Consider the following 20,409-nt stretch of genomic DNA (forward strand, 5'->3'; position numbering starts at 1 on the left):
ACAATAAGTCAGGGGTGGCCAACTCCAGTCCTCAAGGGCCTCCAACAGGCCAGGTATTAGGGATATACCTGCTTCCACACAAGTGGCTCAGTCATGACAGCCACCTGTGCTGAAGCAGGGATATCCTTAAAACCTGACCTGCTGGTAGCTTTTGACGACCGGAATTGGCCATTCCTGCAACAAAGACTAGTAGTTCTTCGAATTGTAAAATGAGATTGGCTAGTTCTGAAGCAAACGGAGCACATTTTAATAAACTAACTCTTACCCTATTAACGCCTATGGTGTAAAGTTAGGCGTTACACATCTGTGATCAACCAAAGGATACACAGAGTGGTGACTGCAGAATAAGCAACCCCTTTAATCACCTAAACTGCGGGGCCTCCCTGTTCTTTGGAATGTCGAAAACTGTTCATGGCTTCATTTAACCCTTGAGGGTTCCATACAGATGTAGCCAGACTCAGTCTTCAACTGAGCCACCTGTGCTGAAGCAGGGATATTGCCTACAAATCTTGGGGACACATTGCAGACTCCTGTAAGGGAGTAAATGAGGGTAGTAAAGGGCTAGACTTGCTTGTCCCGCCCGCCCCATCACTACTTACTCGTTTCTTGCAGTCAACTTTTAACAGTCGCTCCTGAATGAGCTTGGCCCAAAGGCCATTTGGGATTTCCTAGGGAAAAACACAACACATAAAAAATAAATAGTATTAATGCCACAGGACTCGCAGAGTTCAGAACGAACAGAAGCACACCTGCTTATACATAGTCCCCCTTGTAGGAGGAGAAGAAGAAAAAAAACACCCTTCAGGAGATGAAAAAGAAAGGGAGAGGAGGAAATTAAGAATACAGTCATGATGTCCCCGTGGGTGGCGTGTCAGAGCCTCTCGCTGCTGGAGAGCAAATTTGTGGCTTTGAGCATGTCGCCTTCCAAAGGTGCTTCCCGCTGCTTCCAGGCAGCACTGGTGTCTTGTGCACACCTTTGATGTGTCATGTCAAAACAGACGTGTGTGCGTGTGTGTAATCAGGGGGTCCAGTCTGCACAGCGCCACCAAGCCAATTTACAAAAAGAAAGCAGGCTTCCACAGTGCAAGAACCCCAATCTCAGAAGTCTTCTTTCTCTTCATGTATTATACTAACACGGAAGCGCATTGTTCTTGCCTGTCCCTATTGAGAGACGTAAGGAAAATATAATTATTATTTTTTTTAAAACATTTTAGGCAATAGGTATTTTCTGTGGTTTATTCTGGGTTTCTTGTAATGTCAGTTGATTTTTCTTCTTGGGTAGCTATCTTTAAATTATTATTCATATTTTCTACTTGGACTACACTGTTGAAATCTATATTTTATGTACTGCACTTTTAGTTATTTCAATTGAAACTATTTGCTTTCTCCTGACATAAAATGATCTGAACAGGCAAATACAAAAGATCTTCAAAAATGCTTTGATTCATTAATGTGATATTCACCACAGAGCGTAACTGGAAATACCTAACCGCACATAGGAGCAGGGTTTGCGCTGTGTACAAGCTGTACAAGACATTAAGATAGATAAATAGATCAGTGATTTTTCAAATGGGTACCGCGGAACCCTGTGGTTCCATGAGCACCCCTTGGGGGTTCCGTGAACACCCCTCAGGTGTTTCATGGCTGCCAGGGGGGGGAGAGCTGACTCAACTCTCTCAGCTGTCCCAGGCCCGACAGCACCCTACAGTACGTAGCAGTGACCTGGCGGCTCCCAAGCTCAGCAGCAGCAGCCGCCCGGTCACTGCTATCCTTCCTCTCCCTACTCCTGCCGGCACCGGAAGTCACGTCAACTTCCGGCTGATAGGAGGGAGAGGAAGGAGAGAGCCGGTGCATCAACTTCATGAGAGAGAGGGCGAGAGAATATAGAGAGATAGGGAGATAGGGAGATAGAGAGAGAGAAAGAGAGAGAAAGAGAGAGATAGAGAGAGGAAGGTTAGAGAGTGTGTATGTGTAGGAGAGTAAGTGTGTGTGTATAGAAGAGTGTTTGTGTGTATAGAAGAGAGACGGGAGAGGGAGCGTAAGGAAGAGAGTGTAAGGGGGAGAGTCACGAGAGACGGGGTGAGGGAGGGCAAGAGATGGGGGGTGAGAGGGGTTTGGGGTTACCCAGAATTTCACAATCGAATTCTGCGGTTCCTTAATCAAAAAAAGGTTGAAAACCCCTGAGATACATAGATAGCCGCACTTATTGCAAAGCGGCTCATGAAAGTGTTAAAACTCTTTTACGTCAATATGGTAGATATATCTATTTTTGATCTATTACTGCATGTGAAGGAATATGGAACATTTCACTCTAATATGAAAGGCTAAACGTATAGACCGGCCAGACACTGTTATCATCAGAGCTGGCGTTCAGATAAGTGTGCTTCTCATTACCAGCAATTGGAAAACCCCGTTGCTAATCATTGGAGGATTAACAGACTGCAAAGACATACAAATTGCTGTCATCGTCCACAACTGCTAATTCATTCAGCAGATCTCAACAAAACCCCTGCAGCTTAACAGAGAGGAATTCTATGCATTCTGCTAATTGCTCCACTACTTTGGGGGCGGGGGGGAGGCAATATTTGGGCTTGTAGCATAACTGTCATTTTTTGGGGAGTATTGCAGTAGTAATCTATTAATATATATATAACTCCAGTCCTCAAGGGCCACCAAAATGTCAGGTTTGCAGGATGTCGCTGCTTCAGCACAGTTGGCTCAATCAGTCCACCTGTGCTGAGGCAGGGATATACTTAAAACTTGGCCTGTTGGTGGCCCTAGAGGACTGCAGTTGGCCACTCCTGCTCTATAGCCTTCCAGTTCCCAAAGCGCATTATACTGACCAGACAGCCTCTGGCAGGTCTAACATTTTAACTTTGCGCCATAGCCAACTCCACTGGACTTTCAATCACAGCAGTGACCAATAACAGATTAACAGATTCCTTCCTCAGAACATTACTTACATGTTGGAGAGTGGAAGCAGAGTGCAGAGAATGGGGAGTGGGGTCCAGTTTTAGTTTAGCTTTATTCTAAGGCCCGGGCCATAGAGGGGGGGAGCCGTGCTGCACCGCGCTGACGCTGAGGCTCGCCTGCAGAAGCTGTGCGATTCCATGCACATACAGGTGAGCCAGCGTCCGCGATCAGAGGTGGGGGGAGACTGAGGGAGGCGGGGCAGTGATGTCGCTGGGCCAATCGCCCGCGACGTACTGACGTCGACGTCACGGCGCCGTGACGTTGACGCAGCCTCGCTCTCATTGGAGGTTTTCAGCCGACAGCGCGCTGAAAAACAGCTTGGCGCTCGGCTGAAAACTCCAAAGCCTGAGCACGCCTGCGGACGCTCGCGTGAGCCCCCTCTCAAGGCATCCTCATTGAGGATGCAGGGGCTCAGCGCTGAGCGTCCGCACGCCTCAGCACGGCCTGTCCTTCTATGGACTCGGCCTAAGGCTGCGCTTATAGCGCCGGCGACAGCGATGCAACGTCAAAACAAATGCATTGCCGCCGTCGCATGCGCTTATAGTAAGCGCGACACCGCGCCGGCTTGGTCGCGATCGCTGGAAGTCATCTCAATTTCATTTTTCCAGCGACCGCAGCCTGACGTCACCGGCACTATAAGCGCAGCCTAAGTAAGCAAAGAAGGACGGGGAGCCGTGTTGGTCCTTTCTTCCATGTAGTAACAAAGGAGGGAGAGGGAGTAAGGGGTATGTTACCTTTTATTGGACCAACAAGTAGTTGAGATGTTACAAGCTTTCCAGCCTCCCAGGGTCAGGGTAACCAGATGAAGGATCCTGAGAGGTTGGAAAGCTTGTAACCCGTCACCTGTCCATTCTAAGCAAGGAAAGCTTTAAGTTTTTGGAAGGGGCGTTGTAATGCTCACTAGGGATATTTGCAGCAGCCTGTTAATTATCAGGGGATGGGGCTCTGAGCATGAAATAATGCTATAAATAGAAGTACTACTTTCCCAGTTATGGATATCAGTGCCTTTAGATACTCTGTTAATGCAGCCGGAAATAATGCATGTGCTTCATTAGCAATACCTGGCCTTTATCTCTGTACGAAAGCGCTTCCTTCGCCAGCAAGGGACCATCATTTGACAACAAATCCTCTGGGGTGAGGTGAGTGGCATTAAGATGCTTGCATACCAGCTTCGCCTGCGGGGCGAGAAGAAGAAGAGTCCACATCTTTACAAAAGAAAATAAGTTTCAAAGGTCTTTTCTTATTTTTCCATGCCAAGCAAACCGCTGCCTCCTTCCAGCTAGCGCTTTAAATAAATGATCTATGAACAAATGTATGTTTAAACACGGTGCAATGTCTCTGTTGTGTAATCAGACGGCACACGGGGGTTTTTCCTGCACTGAATGTTAGATCCTGTGAGGTACAGCAAGGCTATAGTGGGTTATAATGTCACAACAGCTGGCTGCACAAAGAACGGGAAAAGTCAACTTAAAATGACATAAGATCCCACTATGATTGAGCAGCTCGGCTTCTCCAGCTTTCTACTAGTCTCTTAAAGCAGCAAAACATGTGAAAACGTAAAGGTTTATTTATTTTGTTTTAAATAAATCAGTTCTGTAGTATCGGATAATAGTGATTTTTTTTGTATTATTCAACTCCTAATGCTATTTTTGAATGAGTTTTAAAGCACCTTTTGATTTCTAACATGCTTCCGCCCACCTCCCCAGCAGTGCAAGATCTTTTCAACACTTTCCTGTTTGGGATAATTTGTTGCCAATGTTCCCAGCAGTTTGAGCTGCAAACTGTAACAATAGATAATGTTACCTTAGTAATATAAGTATACATTGTAGCTGCTGAGTTACACTAACTGAGCATTCATTGAAAAGGAAAGGCAGCCATTATGTTAGGCACACAATCAGTGTTTTTACAGATTTAGAACAGGAGCACCAAACGATTGCCAGCTTAGGCAAGAATGTAGAATTATACATTGTCACATGCTTTACATATAAACATAAAAAAAAGGGGGGGGGGAAATGTAGTATCAACCGTACAATCACTTCTACACTAATATGAAGAATTTCCCTCTAAAATAAAGCAGTCATGCTCTGCTAATACGGAACATGCAAGGGAGGTTTCCTTGTAATGTTCACATTGGCCGCACAGAAAATAATTGTTTTGATTCAATTCTTATGAGTTATAAGGGACCAAATTAAAAAAACAGTGACGGCCATTTTAACCCCCACACTGCTGGATGCTCCTGCAAAGCAGTGCAGAGTTAATGAATAAAGTCGTGGTTTTTAGTCAATAAAGAATGCAAGATCTGCGCATAACAGAATGAATTGCTCACACCTGCTGGCTTAATGCATGGTAAATGAAGTCCCAGTTGCTGAGGTGTAGGATTTTTACTGTGCGTGCGTTTTGTTAATGTCACAGCCTAAAACAGTGAAACTTTGTATTTAAATAAACATTTATGTTGGCCAGCACTCTAATTACATAAGTCGCCATTTTTTTCTGCTGATCAGGAGTTGGGTTACCATGTTTAACCCATGGAAAGCCGCCTCGTGGCCGTTCCTGCCACACACTAAATACATCTAGTCTGTGTTGGCTAAGTGAGGTATGCCCGTGCTTTCCCCGTGGATTGCCACAGATGGCACCACTGTAACGTCTCAACCTAACATTGATATACTGCTTTAACCCAGGGGTGGGCAACTCCAGTCCTCAAAGGCGAACAACAGGTCAGGCTTTTAGGATATCCCTGCTTGAGCACAGGTGAAGACTGAGCCCCTGATTGAGCCACTTGTACTGAAGCTGGAACTGATTGAGCCTCCTTTGCGGAGGCTGGGACTGATTGAGCCACCTATGCTGAAGCAGGGATATTCTTAAAACCTGACCTGTTGGTGGCCCTTGAGGACTGGTGTTACCCACCCCTGCTTAAGCCCTTCCAAAACCGTGGTAATAAAGAAGCTATACATACCATGGTGTGTTTGCCTGAGGCTGGAGGACCCAAAAGGAAAATTCTTGGAACTGTGGAATACAAACATGTTTTAATCAAATATATATACTGTTCTGCTCTTTTTATTCAATGGTATTTCGTAGAGAAATAGACGTGGCTGGGGACAGGCTATTCAAGGTTGGCAATTAGAAGCAACACAATCTGAAGGGGTAAAGATAGGACTAGTGTGATCGAAGGCCATTCATGGCTTTGGTACAGATGCTTCCCTCAAAATAATAACAATTTCCAAATAAGATGCTGAACTTGTTCCCTCTTCCCTAAAATACAGTAGTACATTTCCAAATTCTGCTTCAGCACAAGTGATTTCTAGTATGGAAACGCTGACCATTTCCACCATTTAATTTGCATACCATTAATTGTAGGCAACGATGCTTGTTGAAGGAGCAACAGCCGATATGCACATATGAAGAAGAGACCTGTGAGGTTTTCAAAGCTCCGTATAACATCTAGGCCATTAACATGAATCACAGCCTACGACAAATCGATATTTTTCCAGGACTAGCACAGCCACTAGAACTTATGCTATTTAATAGACACTGGAAGGAGCTGGCATGAAAACGTTGGAGGCTATATACCAGCTTTCTGCAACCCCCCCCCCCCCCCCCCCAAAACACCTGAATCATCCAGAGAGGAATAAAACACAGAAAACAAATAACATCTACATATTCTGCCTTAAAAGAACCTGACCACAGTGTAGAGAAATACTTGGAACTGATTGGTCTGCAGATTTTAAAACATATCATTTTTTTTCTCCAACACCAGCTTTATTAAACTCTGGTTTCTTAAAGTCTAACTCTCTCGCACCTTGAAATCCTGACTCGGCACGCAGGAATTATTTATAAAACAGAGCCATGAAAGAGTGCTCTGTTGCCAAGATTAATCAACTTCTTCACAGCACTTCAAAGGAAAATCAAGAAACCTCTCCATCCACAGATCCTTTTGAGGTTTAACGAGGAAAGTGATTTAAAATTCACAAGAAAACCCTTAAGGTATTGGAGCTTTAATGCACAGCTTTCTTGGACAAACGTTTGATAAAAAAAGGAAATACGCTATTATATACTCTGTATAATGCTTTAATATTGCCCTGGGCTACTGTAAATGTTCGGTTTGTACCAAATCTGCTTTTTTCCCTGTGCTTAGTGAATGGCAATGTATAAGAATGGGCAAAGGTGGATCTTAGCCGCTGCCAATATAAATATATGAATGTTACCATAAGGACATCCATCTCAGGATGTAGACTATCACTGACTGAGAATAAAGAGAGTTATGTAGCACTCGGCTTTAAACAGAATATCCACCAGTTTTTTGGTTTGCCTTCCTCTGGGTCAATATACTGCAAGCACGGATATAGGATAAAGTATCTGTCGTCTAAATTTAGCATAGGTTGGACTTGATGGACACGTCTTCTTTCAACCTCATCTACTATGTAACTATGCAAGTTCAAGGCAGAAACAAAATAGCACAATGGCTTAATAAAGCAAAAATAATGTGTGTGCCCCGGGAATTATTTTACAGAGCTGTCATTCATATGTCTTTTACTGGAGCAACCAGACAATGCTGTTCACAAGTTTCTTTTTGTTGTGTATCTCCGCCAGGGGTCTCAAACTCAGTCCTCAAGGGCCACTAACAGGCCAGCTTTTATGGATATCCCTGCTTCAGCACAAAAGTCGAAGACTGAGCCACTGATTGAGCCACCTGTGCTTAAGCAGAGACTGATTGAGCCACCTGTGCTGAAGCAGGGATATCCAGAAAACCTGGCCTTTTGGTGGCCCTCGAGGACTAAGTTTGACACCCCTGATCTACACCAACCGATAAAGACATTAAGGATTAATGCTGCCAATACACAATTCTTTCCCCCACATACATTTATTAAAGTGAATGTATCGTTGACATGAGCATGAATCCACCTCAGAACCGGCAGACCGGTAAATGTCAAGCCACATGTATACACACAGGTGTCAAACCGTTCTGCGTTTGTTGGTCTGTTTCTTATAAAGCCCAAGCAGAACTACAAGGAATAGTGTAATGGGCAGCCTAGCGCTCCCAACACAGAAGCACAATCCCTGGGGCATCCAATGAATACCAGTCAGAGAGGGATGCTGCTGTACTTTATAGCAAGTCATTCACTTGGGTGACACTCGCTCTGGCCACTAACTCACAGGCGTGATGTCCCCTTGTGAATGATGACAAATACGATGCAATGCGGAGTAGGTAAGAACAATACACAGCCACAAACCTATCCACATATTCCCGGTGCCGGATTATGGGGCGGGCTGGCCAGGCACTTGTCCAAGGCGCCAACTGAAAAGGGGCGCCATGCGTTCCGACCCCAGCGCCATCTTTTTTTAAATGTCTGAGTCCTGCGCAGCCTCGAATGTCGAAGGACATTTAAAGATGGCGCTGGAGTGGCAGGCGCGTGCAGGACTTGGAGCCGCAGCAGCAATGCAGGACATTAACGGAGCGGCGACGCGGGACAGGGTGCGCAGGCCTTGTCCCGGTCTCCGCTCGGTTATTGTCCCTTGCTGCTGCTGCTGCGGCTGCGGCTGCTGCTGCTGCTGCCGCTTCGAGTCCTACGCCTGGCGCTCCGACGCGCCATCTTTAAATGTCCCTTGCCATTGACGAGGCTGGGCCGGACTTAAGATATTTAAAGATGGCCACGAGGTTGGAGCGCGCACCCTTACCTTTTGCCGTCTCCTCTTTCAGCGCTCTGACGCTTTTCCATGACAACGGGACCTCATTTGGTGACACATTGTCATGGCAACACAGAGCCATTTGACGCAGCGATGCTGCAGGAGGAGGGGAGACCATCCCGGGGGCGCTACTCCCTCAGTCCAGCCCTGATTGCACAGGCAGTGAATGGGTTAATCCAGGGGTGGCCAACTCCAGTCCTCAAGGGCCACCAACAGGTCAGGTTTTCAGGTTATCCCTGCTTCAGCACAGGTGGCTCAATCGAATACATGAATCACATTAGAATGGGCAAACGTTTTTGTCCTGGATGCACGCTGTACATTTCATTTATTACGTTGCAGTACATAGCACATGCTGTACCTGCTATTCCTTTACCTGAGCTGCCCCTGAGGTTTGGGACTCATTCACTCAATCCAGTGACTTAACTAACCAGAGGATGCCTACAACCGAGGAGTTACCAGCACAGGTAGAAAATGAAACCCAATTTACTTCTGACAAAAAGCCATCATTATGTGGCTTATAACAAGAGAACAAATCATATGGTGAACAGAAACCATGAAACATTGATACGCAGGAACATCTGCTCTCCTAGCGCTTTGCTAGAATAGATCAGGGTAAAGAGCAGGCCTATCTTCCCAGGCCTATTTATTGTGGTGATGTGAAGTGTTGGTGAATGGTGGTTGATAGAAAGATAGGTCGATGGCCATAGTATAGGGCGGCTTCTATAAAGAAATGCCATGCCACAGAATTTCCAGCCATTACGGACAATATAACAGGGCAAATGGCATGTGGCTGACAGCCTAGCCCCGTCTCTCTATATCACCAACTAACCCCGTCTCTCTATATCACCAACTAACCCCGTCTCTCTATATCACCAACTAACCCCGTCTCTCTATATCACCAACTAACCCCGTCTCTCTATATCACCAACTAACCCCGTCTATATCACCAACTAACCCCGTCTCTCTATATCACCAACTAACCTCGTCTCTCTATATCACCAACTAACCCCGTCTCTCTATATCACCAACTAACCCCGTCTCTCTATATCAACAACTAACCCCGTCTCCCTATATCACCAACTAACCCCGTCTCTCTATATCCCCAACTAACCCCGTCTCTCTATATCACCAACTAACCCCGTCTCCCTATATAACCAACTAACCCCGTCTCCCTATATCACCAACTAACCCCGTCTCCCTATATCACCAACTAACCCCGTCTCTCTATATCACCAACTAACCCCGTCTCTCTATATCACCAACTAACCCTGTCTCCCTATATAACCAACTAACCCCGTCTCTCTATATCACCAACTAACCCCGTCTCTCTATATCACCAACTAACCCCGTCTCTCTATATCCCCAACTAACCCCGTCTCTCTATATCACCAACTAACCCCGTCTCTCTATATCACCAACTAACCCCGTCTCCCTATATAACCAACTAACCCCGTCTCCCTATATCACCAACTAACCCTGTCTCTCTATATCACCGAATAACCCCGTCTCCCTATATCACCAACTAGCCCCGTCTCTCTATATCACCAACTAACCCCGTCTCTCTATATCACCAACTAACCCCGTCTCTCTATATCACCAACTAACCCCGTCTCTCTATATCACCAACTAACCCCGTCTCTCTATATCCCCAACTAACCCCGTCTCTCTATATCACCAACTAACCCCGTCTCTCTATATCACCAACTAACCCCGTCTCCCTATATCACCAACTAACCCCGTCTCTCTATATCACCAACTAACCCCGTCTCCCTATATCCCCAACTAACCCCGTCTCTCTATATCACCAACTAACCCCGTCTCCCTATATCACAAACTAACCCCGTCTCTCTATATCACCAACTAACTCTGTCTCCCTATATCACCAATTAACCCCGTCTCTCTATATCACCAATTAACCCCGTCTCTCTATATCCCCAATTAACCCCGTCTCTCTATATCCCCAACTAACCCCGTCTCTCTATATCCCCAACTAACCCCGTCTCTCTATATCACCAACTAACCCCGTCTCCCTATATCACAAACTAACCCCGTCTCTCTATATCACCAACTAACTCCGTCTCCCTATATCACCAATTAACCCCGTCTCTCTATATATTACCAATTAACCCCGTCTCTCTATATCACCAACTAACCCCGTCTCCCTATATCACCAACTAACCCCGTCTCTCTATATCACCAACTAACCCCGTCTCCCTATATCACCAACTAACCCCGTCTCTCTATATCACCAACTAACCCCGTCTCTCTATATCACCAACTAACCCCGTCTCCCTATATCACCAACTAACCCCGTCTCTCTATATCACCAAGTAACCCCGTCTCCCTATATCACCAACTAACCCCGTCTCTCTATATCACCAACTAACCCCGTCTCCCTATATCACCAACTAACCCCGTCTCCCTATATCACCAACTAACCCCGTCTCTCTATATCACCAACTAACCCCGTCACTCTATATCACCAACTAACCCCGTCTCTCTATATCACCAACTAACCCCGTCTCTCTATATCACCAACTAACCCCGTCTCTCTATATCTCCCACTAACCCCGACTCTATATCACCAACTAACCCCGTCTCTCTATATCACCAACTAACCCCGTCTCTCTATATCACCAACTAACCCCGTCTCTCTATATCACCAACTAACCCCGTCTCTCTATGTCACCAACTAACCCGTCTTCCTATGTCCCCAACTAACCCCGTCTCTCTATATCACCAACTAACCCCGTCTCTCTATATCACCAATTAACCCCGTCTCTCTATATCCCCAACTAACCCCGTCTCTCTATATCCCCAACTAACCCCGTCTCTCTATATCCCCAACTAACCCTGTCTCTCTATATCCCCAACTAACCCCGTCTCTCTATATCTCCAACTAACCCCGTCTCCCTATATCACCAACTAACCCCGTCTCTCTATATCACCAACTAACCCCGTCTCCCTATATCACCAACTAACCCCGTCTCCCTATATCACCAACTAACCCCGTCTCCCTATATCACCAACTAACCCCGTCTCCCTATATCACCAACTAACGCCGTCTCCCTATATCACCAACTAACCCCGTCTCTCTATATCACCAACTAACCCCGTCTCCCTATATCACCAACTAATCCCGTCTCTCTATATCACCAACTAACCCGTCTCTCTATATCACCAACTAACCCCGTCTCTCTATATCACCAACTAACCCCGTCTCTCTATATCACCAACTAACCCCGTCTCTCTATATCACCAACTAACCCCGTCTCTCTATATCACCAACTAACCCCGTCTCCCTATATCACCAACTAACCCCGTCTCCCTATATCACCAACTAACCCCGTCTCTCTATATCACCAACTAACCCCGTCTCTCTATGTCACCAACTAACCCCGTCTCTCTATGTCACCAACTAACCCGTCTCCCTATGTCCCCAACTAACCCCGTCTCTCTATATCACCAACTAACCCCGTCTCTCTATATCCCCAACTAACCCCGTCTCTCTATATCCCCAACTATCCTCGTCTCTCTATATCCCCAACTAACCCCGTCTCTCTATATCCCCAACTAACCCTGTCTCTCTATATCACCAACTAACTCCGTCTCCCTATATCACCAACTAACCCCGTCTCCCTATATCACCAACTAACCCCGTCTCTCTATATCACCAACTAACCCCGTCTCTCTATATCACCAACTAACCCCGTCTCTCTATATCACCAACTAACCCAGTCTCTCTATATCACCAACTAACCCCGTCTCTCTATATCACCAACTAACCCCGTCTCTCTATATCTCCCACTAACCCCGACTCTATATCACCAACTAACCCCGTCTCTCTATATCACCAACTAACCCCGTCTCTCTATATCACCAACTAACCCCGTCTCTCTATATCACCAACTAACCCCGTCTCTCTATATCACCAACTAACCCCGTCTCCCTATATCACCAACTAACCCCGTCTCCCTATATCACCAACTAACCCGTCTCTCTATATCACCAACTAACCCCGTCTCTCTATGTCACCAACTAACCCCGTCTCTCTATGTCACCAACTAACCCGTCTCCCTATGTCCCCAACTAACCCCGTCTCTCTATATCACCAACTAACCCCGTCTCTCTATATCCCCAACTAACCCCGTCTCTCTATATCCCCAACTAACCTCGTCTCTCTATATCCCCAACTAACCCCGTCTCTCTATATCCCCAACTAACCCTGTCTCTCTATATCCCCAACTAACCCCGTCTCTCTATATCACCAACTAACTCCGTCTCCCTATATCACCAACTAACCCCGTCTCCCTATATCACCAACTAACCCCGTCTCTCTATATCACCAACTAACCCCGTCTCTCTATATCCCCAACTAACCCCGTCTCTCTATATCACCAACTAACCTCGTCTCTCTATATCACCAACTAACCCCGTCTCTCTATATCCCCAACTAACCCCGTCTCTCTATATCACCAACTAACCTCGTCTCTCTATATCACCAACTAACCCCGTCTCCCTATATCCCCAACTAACCCCGTCTCTCTATATCACCAACTAACCCCGTCTCCCTATATCACCAACTAACCCAGTCTCCCTATATCACCAACTAACCCCGTCTCTCAGTCTCTCACACTCTGACTCTCGCCATTTGAACTGAAGCTTTTCCTCCTCCTTACTCTGCGATGTCCTGCAGGACGTGACCACCCCTCTTACAGGACTCTGCGATGTCCTGCAGGACGTGACCAGTCCTCTTACAGGACTCTGCGATGTCCTGCAGGACGTGACCAGCCTTCTTACAGGACTCTGCGATGTCCTGCAGGACGTGACCACCCCTCTTACAGGACTCTGCGATGTCCTGCAGGACGTGACCACCCCTCTTACAGGACTCTGCGATGTCCTGCAGGACGTGACCACCCCTCTTACAGGACTCTGCGATGTCCTGCAGGACGTGACCACCCCTCTTACAGGACTCTGCGATGTCCTGCAGGACGTGACCACCCCTCTTACAGGACTCTGCGATGTCCTGCAGGACGTGACCACCCCTCTTACAGGACTCTGCGATGTCCTGCAGGACGTGACCACCCCTCTTACAGGACTCTGCGATGTCCTGCAGGATGTGACCACCCCTCTTACAGGACTCTGCGATGTCCTGCAGGACGTGACCACCCCTCTTATAGGACTCTGCGATGTCCTGCAGGATGTGACCACCCCTCTTACAGGACTCTGCGATGTCCTGCAGGATGTGACCACCCCTCTTACAGGACTTTGCGATGTCCTGCAGGATGTGACCACCCCTCTTACAGGACTCTCTAGAAGAATATATATGACTGCTTTGGTTTACAGTAACGGTCTATTTCCAATTTTCACTTGTTGCAAGATTGTCAACAAATACTATTTTTGTTCCTGCTTTTATTTCTCAAACCCAGATCTCCATACTGTACATGCACGCATCCGCTAGGTGTACATAGAATACGAAACAAGAGCAAAATCAAAGACGCAACCATTCTCACTACTGTACATGCAATCCAGTTTAACCCTTTCACTTCCAGGGGGGCCAGCAAAGCCTTGATTTCCAATGTGTTTCAGGCCCATCTGGCAGCGGGAGAGTTAGAGCTCGGCTAGACCATATAGCCCAGGGGTGGGCAACTCCGGTCCTCAGGGGTCACCAACAGGTCAGGTTTTCAGGATATCCCTGCTTCAGCACAGGTGACTTAAACAGTCTCTGCTTCAGCACAGGTGGCTCAATCAGAGGCTCAGTTTTTGACTGAGCCTCTGATTGAGCCACCTGTGCTGAAGCAGGGATATCCTGAAAACCTGACCTGTTGGTGGCCCCTGAGGACGGGAGCTGCCCACCCCTGGTATAACCCGCCAAGGTCTGACCATTTACTAAACATCATAGTCCTGAGAAATACATCTGTTCCTGTTATCTCTCAGGTTATTGACACATACTGTATGTCTACTGGTGAGAAGAAAGGCTTGTATGCTGATATCTCTCTTAACAAGTTGACACAACAGAAAATAAGGAAATGTTCCACTTCTGTGACTAGAAGCCTTTTACACAGGATGATAAAAATCAATACATCTAATAACCCAGCTTTGCTAGTCAGTCACCGTGAGAGCGGGGAATACTTGTTTTCTCCACAAGATTCCTCTACTGTATGTGTCAAATAAATTCTGCCTTATGGCTGCATTTTGTTCTCCCAAAGAAGGGCACTTTAGAAGGGATATGTCATCAAAGATATATATGTCTTGTATATAATGTATACCCTGTTCACTTATGTAACTGTATTTGTAACCATGTATTATTTGTCATTATAACTCTGTGCCCAGGACATACTTGAAAACGAGATGTAACTCTCAATGTACTAATTCCTGGTAACACATTTTATAAATAAATAATTAAATAAATAAATAAAGGGAATTAGGTGACTTTTGGGTCCAAGTACGTCTCTTAGCAACAATCACGACGCATTGAGTAACGAGATTTATCGGATTGTGTGCCTGTGTGTCATGTTCTCATTTTAATCTGCGTAACAAATGCTACGTGTGGTGACACTATCGTCTGTAAGAAACGGTCTGTACATTTAACACAAGTGTGCACCGAAAGGTGGAACAGCACATCATAACCCGCTTCTCAGACAGAGGCGTCTAAGTACCAAGTGTCGCAAAAGGAATACTTCGCATTAAATTGATGCATGAAAACTAAAAACGTACATTGCCTGTGTGCGTCTATGTACAAAACCAGTGGTTTCCAACTTTTTTGGTTAAGGAACCCTATGTGAAATTGTGAAGAACCCCAACCCTCTCTAATAGTGTGTCTGCCACCAGATGCATTGTAAGGAATCCCAACCCTCTCTAATAGCACGCCTGACATCAGATGCATTGTAAGGAACCCCAACCCTCTCTAATAGTGTGTCTGAGATCAAATGCATTGTAAGGAACCCCAACCCTCTCTAATAGCGCGTCTGAGATCAGGTGCATTGTAAGGAACCCCCAACCCTCTCTAATAGCGCGTCTGAGATCAGGTGCATTGCAAATTCTTCTGTATTTGGTACAATTTTAAACATGACCTGAAGATTACAGGGAACCCTGGTTGGAAAACACTGCATTAAACGTTTGTTTTTTCAATGTGTGCGGTAAGTGCAAAAAAAACTTTCTGAGTCAGATATTGCGGCGCAAACAGGTGTTTAAAAGCGATGGAGCAATATTTATGTCCATGACTGACAGATGTAAGTGGTATGTACTAAATGTATGTACTATATACATCAAAAGAATAGTCACAACTGCATCAAAATTGTACGCCAAGTTGTAAATCCTACCATTTCTCTTCATTGTTAGCACAGAATTGGCAATTCTTCTGTTGCTACCAATAATTTAAAAAAAAAATATGTGGGCACAGCCCGAATGATTATAATCAAGAACAAAATGTCATTTTTACATTATGGCTATTTTAAAATATATCAAACTAATAACTGATATATACTGATGCTAGTTATAAAATAATGCACACATATCATTCTGATTTAAATTGTATCAAGCAGGTATATGATGACGCATTGCGTCAAACATTATGTCGCGCAACAAACTAGGAGTCGTATGTAAAAAGTCATATAACGAGCTTCATAAATACCAGGCACATTTCATAAAGGGTTGTACTACATTTTGCCACTACAATCCTGATAGGAAAAGAAAATGACAAATATCTGTTAGGACATAGAACCCAGAGACCTCCATGGTCTTTATATGACTTATTACACATCCAGGATAGTCCTTCTGCATAGCTACACGGGCCATTTCTTATAGAATCAACTTCCTTGATCCTTGTTATGATGTATCAAGTGTAGGCACCTCCGGGTACCAATCAGACGTACTTACTTTCGTCGTTATCATTCCGTAAATGATCTATCAGGTATTGAATAGGGTCCTCAGGTCTGTCCACTAGAAGATTCCCCACCATTTTCTGGAAAGCAATAGCAAATTAAATGATCATATGTTTTAGGTGACAGTTTGTCACTATCCTCAAACCCAAGTTCAGCCCTCGCTCCTCAACTGTAACAGAGTCTTACTGATTCAAGTCACTACTTTTCTATTAACCTATTTGTAGTGAGTTACAGACCTGTCTGACAGCCAAAGGGTTAAAATGTTGGTATATTTTTTATTTTGCCCAGAATCCACAAATAACATGCGGATGTTTGGAAGATGACATTGCTGTGCCCACTCTAATCATGTGCTATTTGTTTTTCGCATAGACCTCCATGTCTTACTTTTCTCCCTCTCTCCCCTACAACCCACCTCCTTTATTCGCCCATACTGACCCTGGTTCTTCTATTGTATATCTCAGCATTTCCCTCTCCCTCCCTATATGTATACTAAATCTGTACTACATTCTCTCCCCCTCAGCCTACATTCTCTCCCTCGCCCCCTATGACTTTATAACTCTCTCGCTCTGCCTCTGTACCCCCTACAACCCTTACCATACCCCCCAATAACTCTTCCTCTGCACCCCAACATCATATGATCCTATAAACACACCCCTGCAACTCTTTCTCTAGCCCTAACCTCTTACCCTTTCATCTGGCTCTCCCTGTCCCAGCACCATATCCTCCCCTCATCCTATCTATTCCCATGAACCCCTACACCAACTCTCCCCCACTTCCTACCTTACTTCATCCTATAACCCTCACCCTGTCTCACTCTCTCTTCCTCTCCCCCTAGCCTACATCACCGCATATCCGTCTGCCCCCCTTTCTCAATCTGAATGGTCCCCTTAACCCTGCCCCTGCCCCATCTCTCCCTCACTCCATCCTACATCACCCTATAATGCTCTCCCTCACCCCATCCTACATCACCCTACAAAGCTCCCCCTGCACTATGTCCCTATCCCCCCTCCCCCCATCCCATTCTACATCACCCTACAAAGCTCCCCCTGCACTATGTCCATATCCCCCCTCCCCCCATCTCTCCCTCACCCCATTCTACATCACCCTACAATGCTCTCCCTAACACCCCTACACTATGTCTCTAGCCCCCCTCCCCCTATCTCTCCCTCACCCCCATCCTACATCACCCTACAATGCTCTCCCTGCACCCCTACACTATGTCTCTAGCCCCCCTCCCCCTATCTCTCCCTCACCCCCATCCTACATCACCCTACAATGCTCTCCCTGCACTATGTCGCTATCCCCCCTCCCACGCCTCCTTACCTGGAGGATATCGAACACCTTGTTCTCCTCGGCATACACTGACATCTCCGGGGGGATGCGCAGGGGTTTCGTAGTGGCGTCCATATCGGATCCTTTCCCCCAGGAAACCTACCCAATACTCAGGCCTCTCCGACCCCTGCACCTAGACAGCTCCGCTCCCTAGCAACCAACCGCACTTGCCGGCTCCCTTGCCAACCGACGTTACCAAGGACTCTCGTGGCGTCATCACCTCGCGACGTGCTGCTGCCTTGCGTTCCACTGCATGCATGCGCGCTTTGCTCAGGCTGGCTTGAATTAAAGCTCTGTTTGTTACCAGGAACAAATGATTGAATGAAACGTGTGTATAACCTCATTAATCCAATGCAACGGGCTGCAGCCCCCTCTGGTGTCAAGGGGGGGGGTCAAACATGTTTTTAAATTGTTTAAATTAATATGAGAGAGGAGAGAGAGTAAAAGAGAGAGGGAGAGGAGGAGGAGAGAGAGAAAAGAATGAAAGAAGGAAAGAGAGAGAAAGAAAGAGGGGAGAGAGAGAGGAAATCATGAAGTGGAGCATGCAGTCTTTTATTCACGGGTTTGTGGGACATTGAATTGGTGTGAATAGGGTTGAAAGGTGAGATTTCCCTGATCAGGGAGAGAGCAGGGCTGTTGCTAGGGGGCTGCTGCTGAGTAATGGAATTTTTTTTTTCTCCCAAAAGGCTGTGCAGTAGTTTTGGCTTCTTCTCCATGGTATCTTTCAGACATGGTGGTTAATGGCTAAATCCATGGGAATTTTCAACTAAAAAAATCCCAAACAGCCGCTGCGGTGGATGTAGAATAAACCCCTAAAACCTCTATTCAATAGTTTGTGAAGCCAGTTCCCTGTGCTGGAAAAGAGATCAGATCCATTCCCATGAATGTGATTCGGAGGCTTCCAAGTTAGAAATAAGGCATTTCAATATCCAGAGTCTCTTACTCTCATATTTCACTGAGCATGTCATTAGTAACCAATGCATTACAGGGACTTCATATATCTATTTTGCTTATGTATGTAGTATCCTAATAGCGCTGTTTGCATATTGAAATGGTATTCTTTCCTATTTGGCATGTTCTCTCTCCTTTATAATAATGGAAGGTAACTGACTCTTGCACAAGTTTGAAGTTTAAGGCTGTGCATTTCCGTCTCAGAGTTTGGCAATCGGTTGTATTGACAGCCAGTGTTTACATCCACCAATCTTCCTGTTAGAAATCACTGACTGTTAGAATACACCCATGAAAGGAGAAGGTTAAATCAACAGACCACCATTCATACAATCTTCTTGATCTGATGACAGAACATATTCTAGATGTTTAAAGTAAATAGTAACCCTGGCTTTGTGTACCAGAAGTAAATGTTGACAATAAAGTATATGTGTTTCCAAACACGGCTTTAATATGTTTTCCTGCAAATACTGTATACCAGGGGTGGCCAATTCCAGTCCTCAAGACCGCCCAATAGGTCAAGTTTTCAGGATATCCCTGCTTCAGCACAGGTGGCTCAATCAGTGGCTCAGTTGAAGAGCCTGCTTCGGCACATTTTTGCGGGCTAGCTGAGCACGCGGTAATTATAGATTTTTTGTTTAGCTAAGCGCCGATCGCGGCTGAGCGTGTGTGCACGAGCGTCGCGCGCACCGCGTGAGCGGGGACTTACATATATCTATATATGTAAGTCTCCTCTGCAAGCGCCGCCCGCTCAGCCCGATCAGCGCTAGCGGGGACTTAGCCTAAGTCCTGTTAGACACAGGCAATGTGGGGGATGAGCTCTCTCATGAAGGCCTTGCTTGTTGTTGCAGCCTGGATACACTATTGCTGTATCCAGGGGCGGGCCTAACAACAATCAGAGAGTGTCATCCCTGGGGAGGATACTGGCTGGGTCACACGCCCGTGATGTGATTTCTGTCAGTATCGGACCTGCCCTGTTATGGGGCAGGGTTACCATCCCCTCCCCTGGGGTATATAAGCTGACACTCTCCCAGCAGTGAGTCTCCCTTCCCTCCCCCAGTGCAGTGGATGTGATTACCCTTTATCCCATCAGGGGGTAAGGGGAGCTGAGGAGGGGCCTGCAGGGCCTCCAGCCCGGTGGGTCTGCGCCAGGGAACATCTATGTTGTAACCAGAGTGATGCCAATAAAGACACAGTTGAACCATATGTTGTGGCTACTTGACTGGGCCATTATCTGAGTTGCCAGTGTGGACCATCCTGGCTGTACCAGGATCCTCACCGGCTGGAGACGCTGCGCTACGGATGATCATTACTGAGATCCCGTCCTGATACCTCACTATACCATCGCAGAGTTCTCAGGGCCTTCTGGTCAACCTCACAGGTATGAACCACACCAGAATACACCGGTAGCTCTATGATCTCACGTAGGGTGGGGGAAAAGGTGCTACAAATATATCGGGAGTGCGCAAACTCGGCGGTTGCAGAGGCCCCGCGCTCTTCCCCAAGGCATTTACATTAAATGCCAAGGGATCGCGTGAGGCCTCTGCAACTTCACTTACCTTGATTCAGACAGCTGGTGAGACACGTCACC

General features: G+C 46.2%; 1 protein-coding gene across 4 annotated transcripts in view; it reads right to left on the bottom strand.

Moving 5' to 3' along the window:
- AK8 (adenylate kinase 8) overlaps positions 1 to 18,067 on the bottom strand; it is a 58,526-nt gene extending 40,459 nt beyond the window's left edge. Inside the window, exons 1-5 of one of the 4 annotated variants that reach the window (XM_075578753.1) lie at positions 17,862 to 18,066; positions 16,534 to 16,618; positions 5,927 to 5,976; positions 4,035 to 4,178; positions 600 to 668 (exon numbers count right to left, since the gene is read on the bottom strand). In XM_075578753.1, the coding sequence (XP_075434868.1) occupies positions 600 to 668; positions 4,035 to 4,178; positions 5,927 to 5,976; positions 16,534 to 16,618; positions 17,862 to 17,945 (432 nt within the window). In that variant the 5' untranslated portion in view covers positions 17,946 to 18,066. Of the gene's footprint in view, positions 1 to 599; positions 669 to 4,034; positions 4,179 to 5,926; positions 5,977 to 16,533; positions 16,619 to 17,861 lie in introns of all 4 variants that reach the window. The other 3 variants (XM_075578754.1, XM_075578755.1, XM_075578756.1) reach the window with 3 other exon arrangements.
- Between the last annotated feature and the right edge of the window lie 2,342 nt (positions 18,068 to 20,409).

The sequence above is a fragment of the Ascaphus truei genome, chromosome 21, assembly GCF_040206685.1.
Source record: "Ascaphus truei isolate aAscTru1 chromosome 21, aAscTru1.hap1, whole genome shotgun sequence".
NCBI classification, from domain to species: Eukaryota; Metazoa; Chordata; class Amphibia; order Anura; family Ascaphidae; genus Ascaphus; species Ascaphus truei.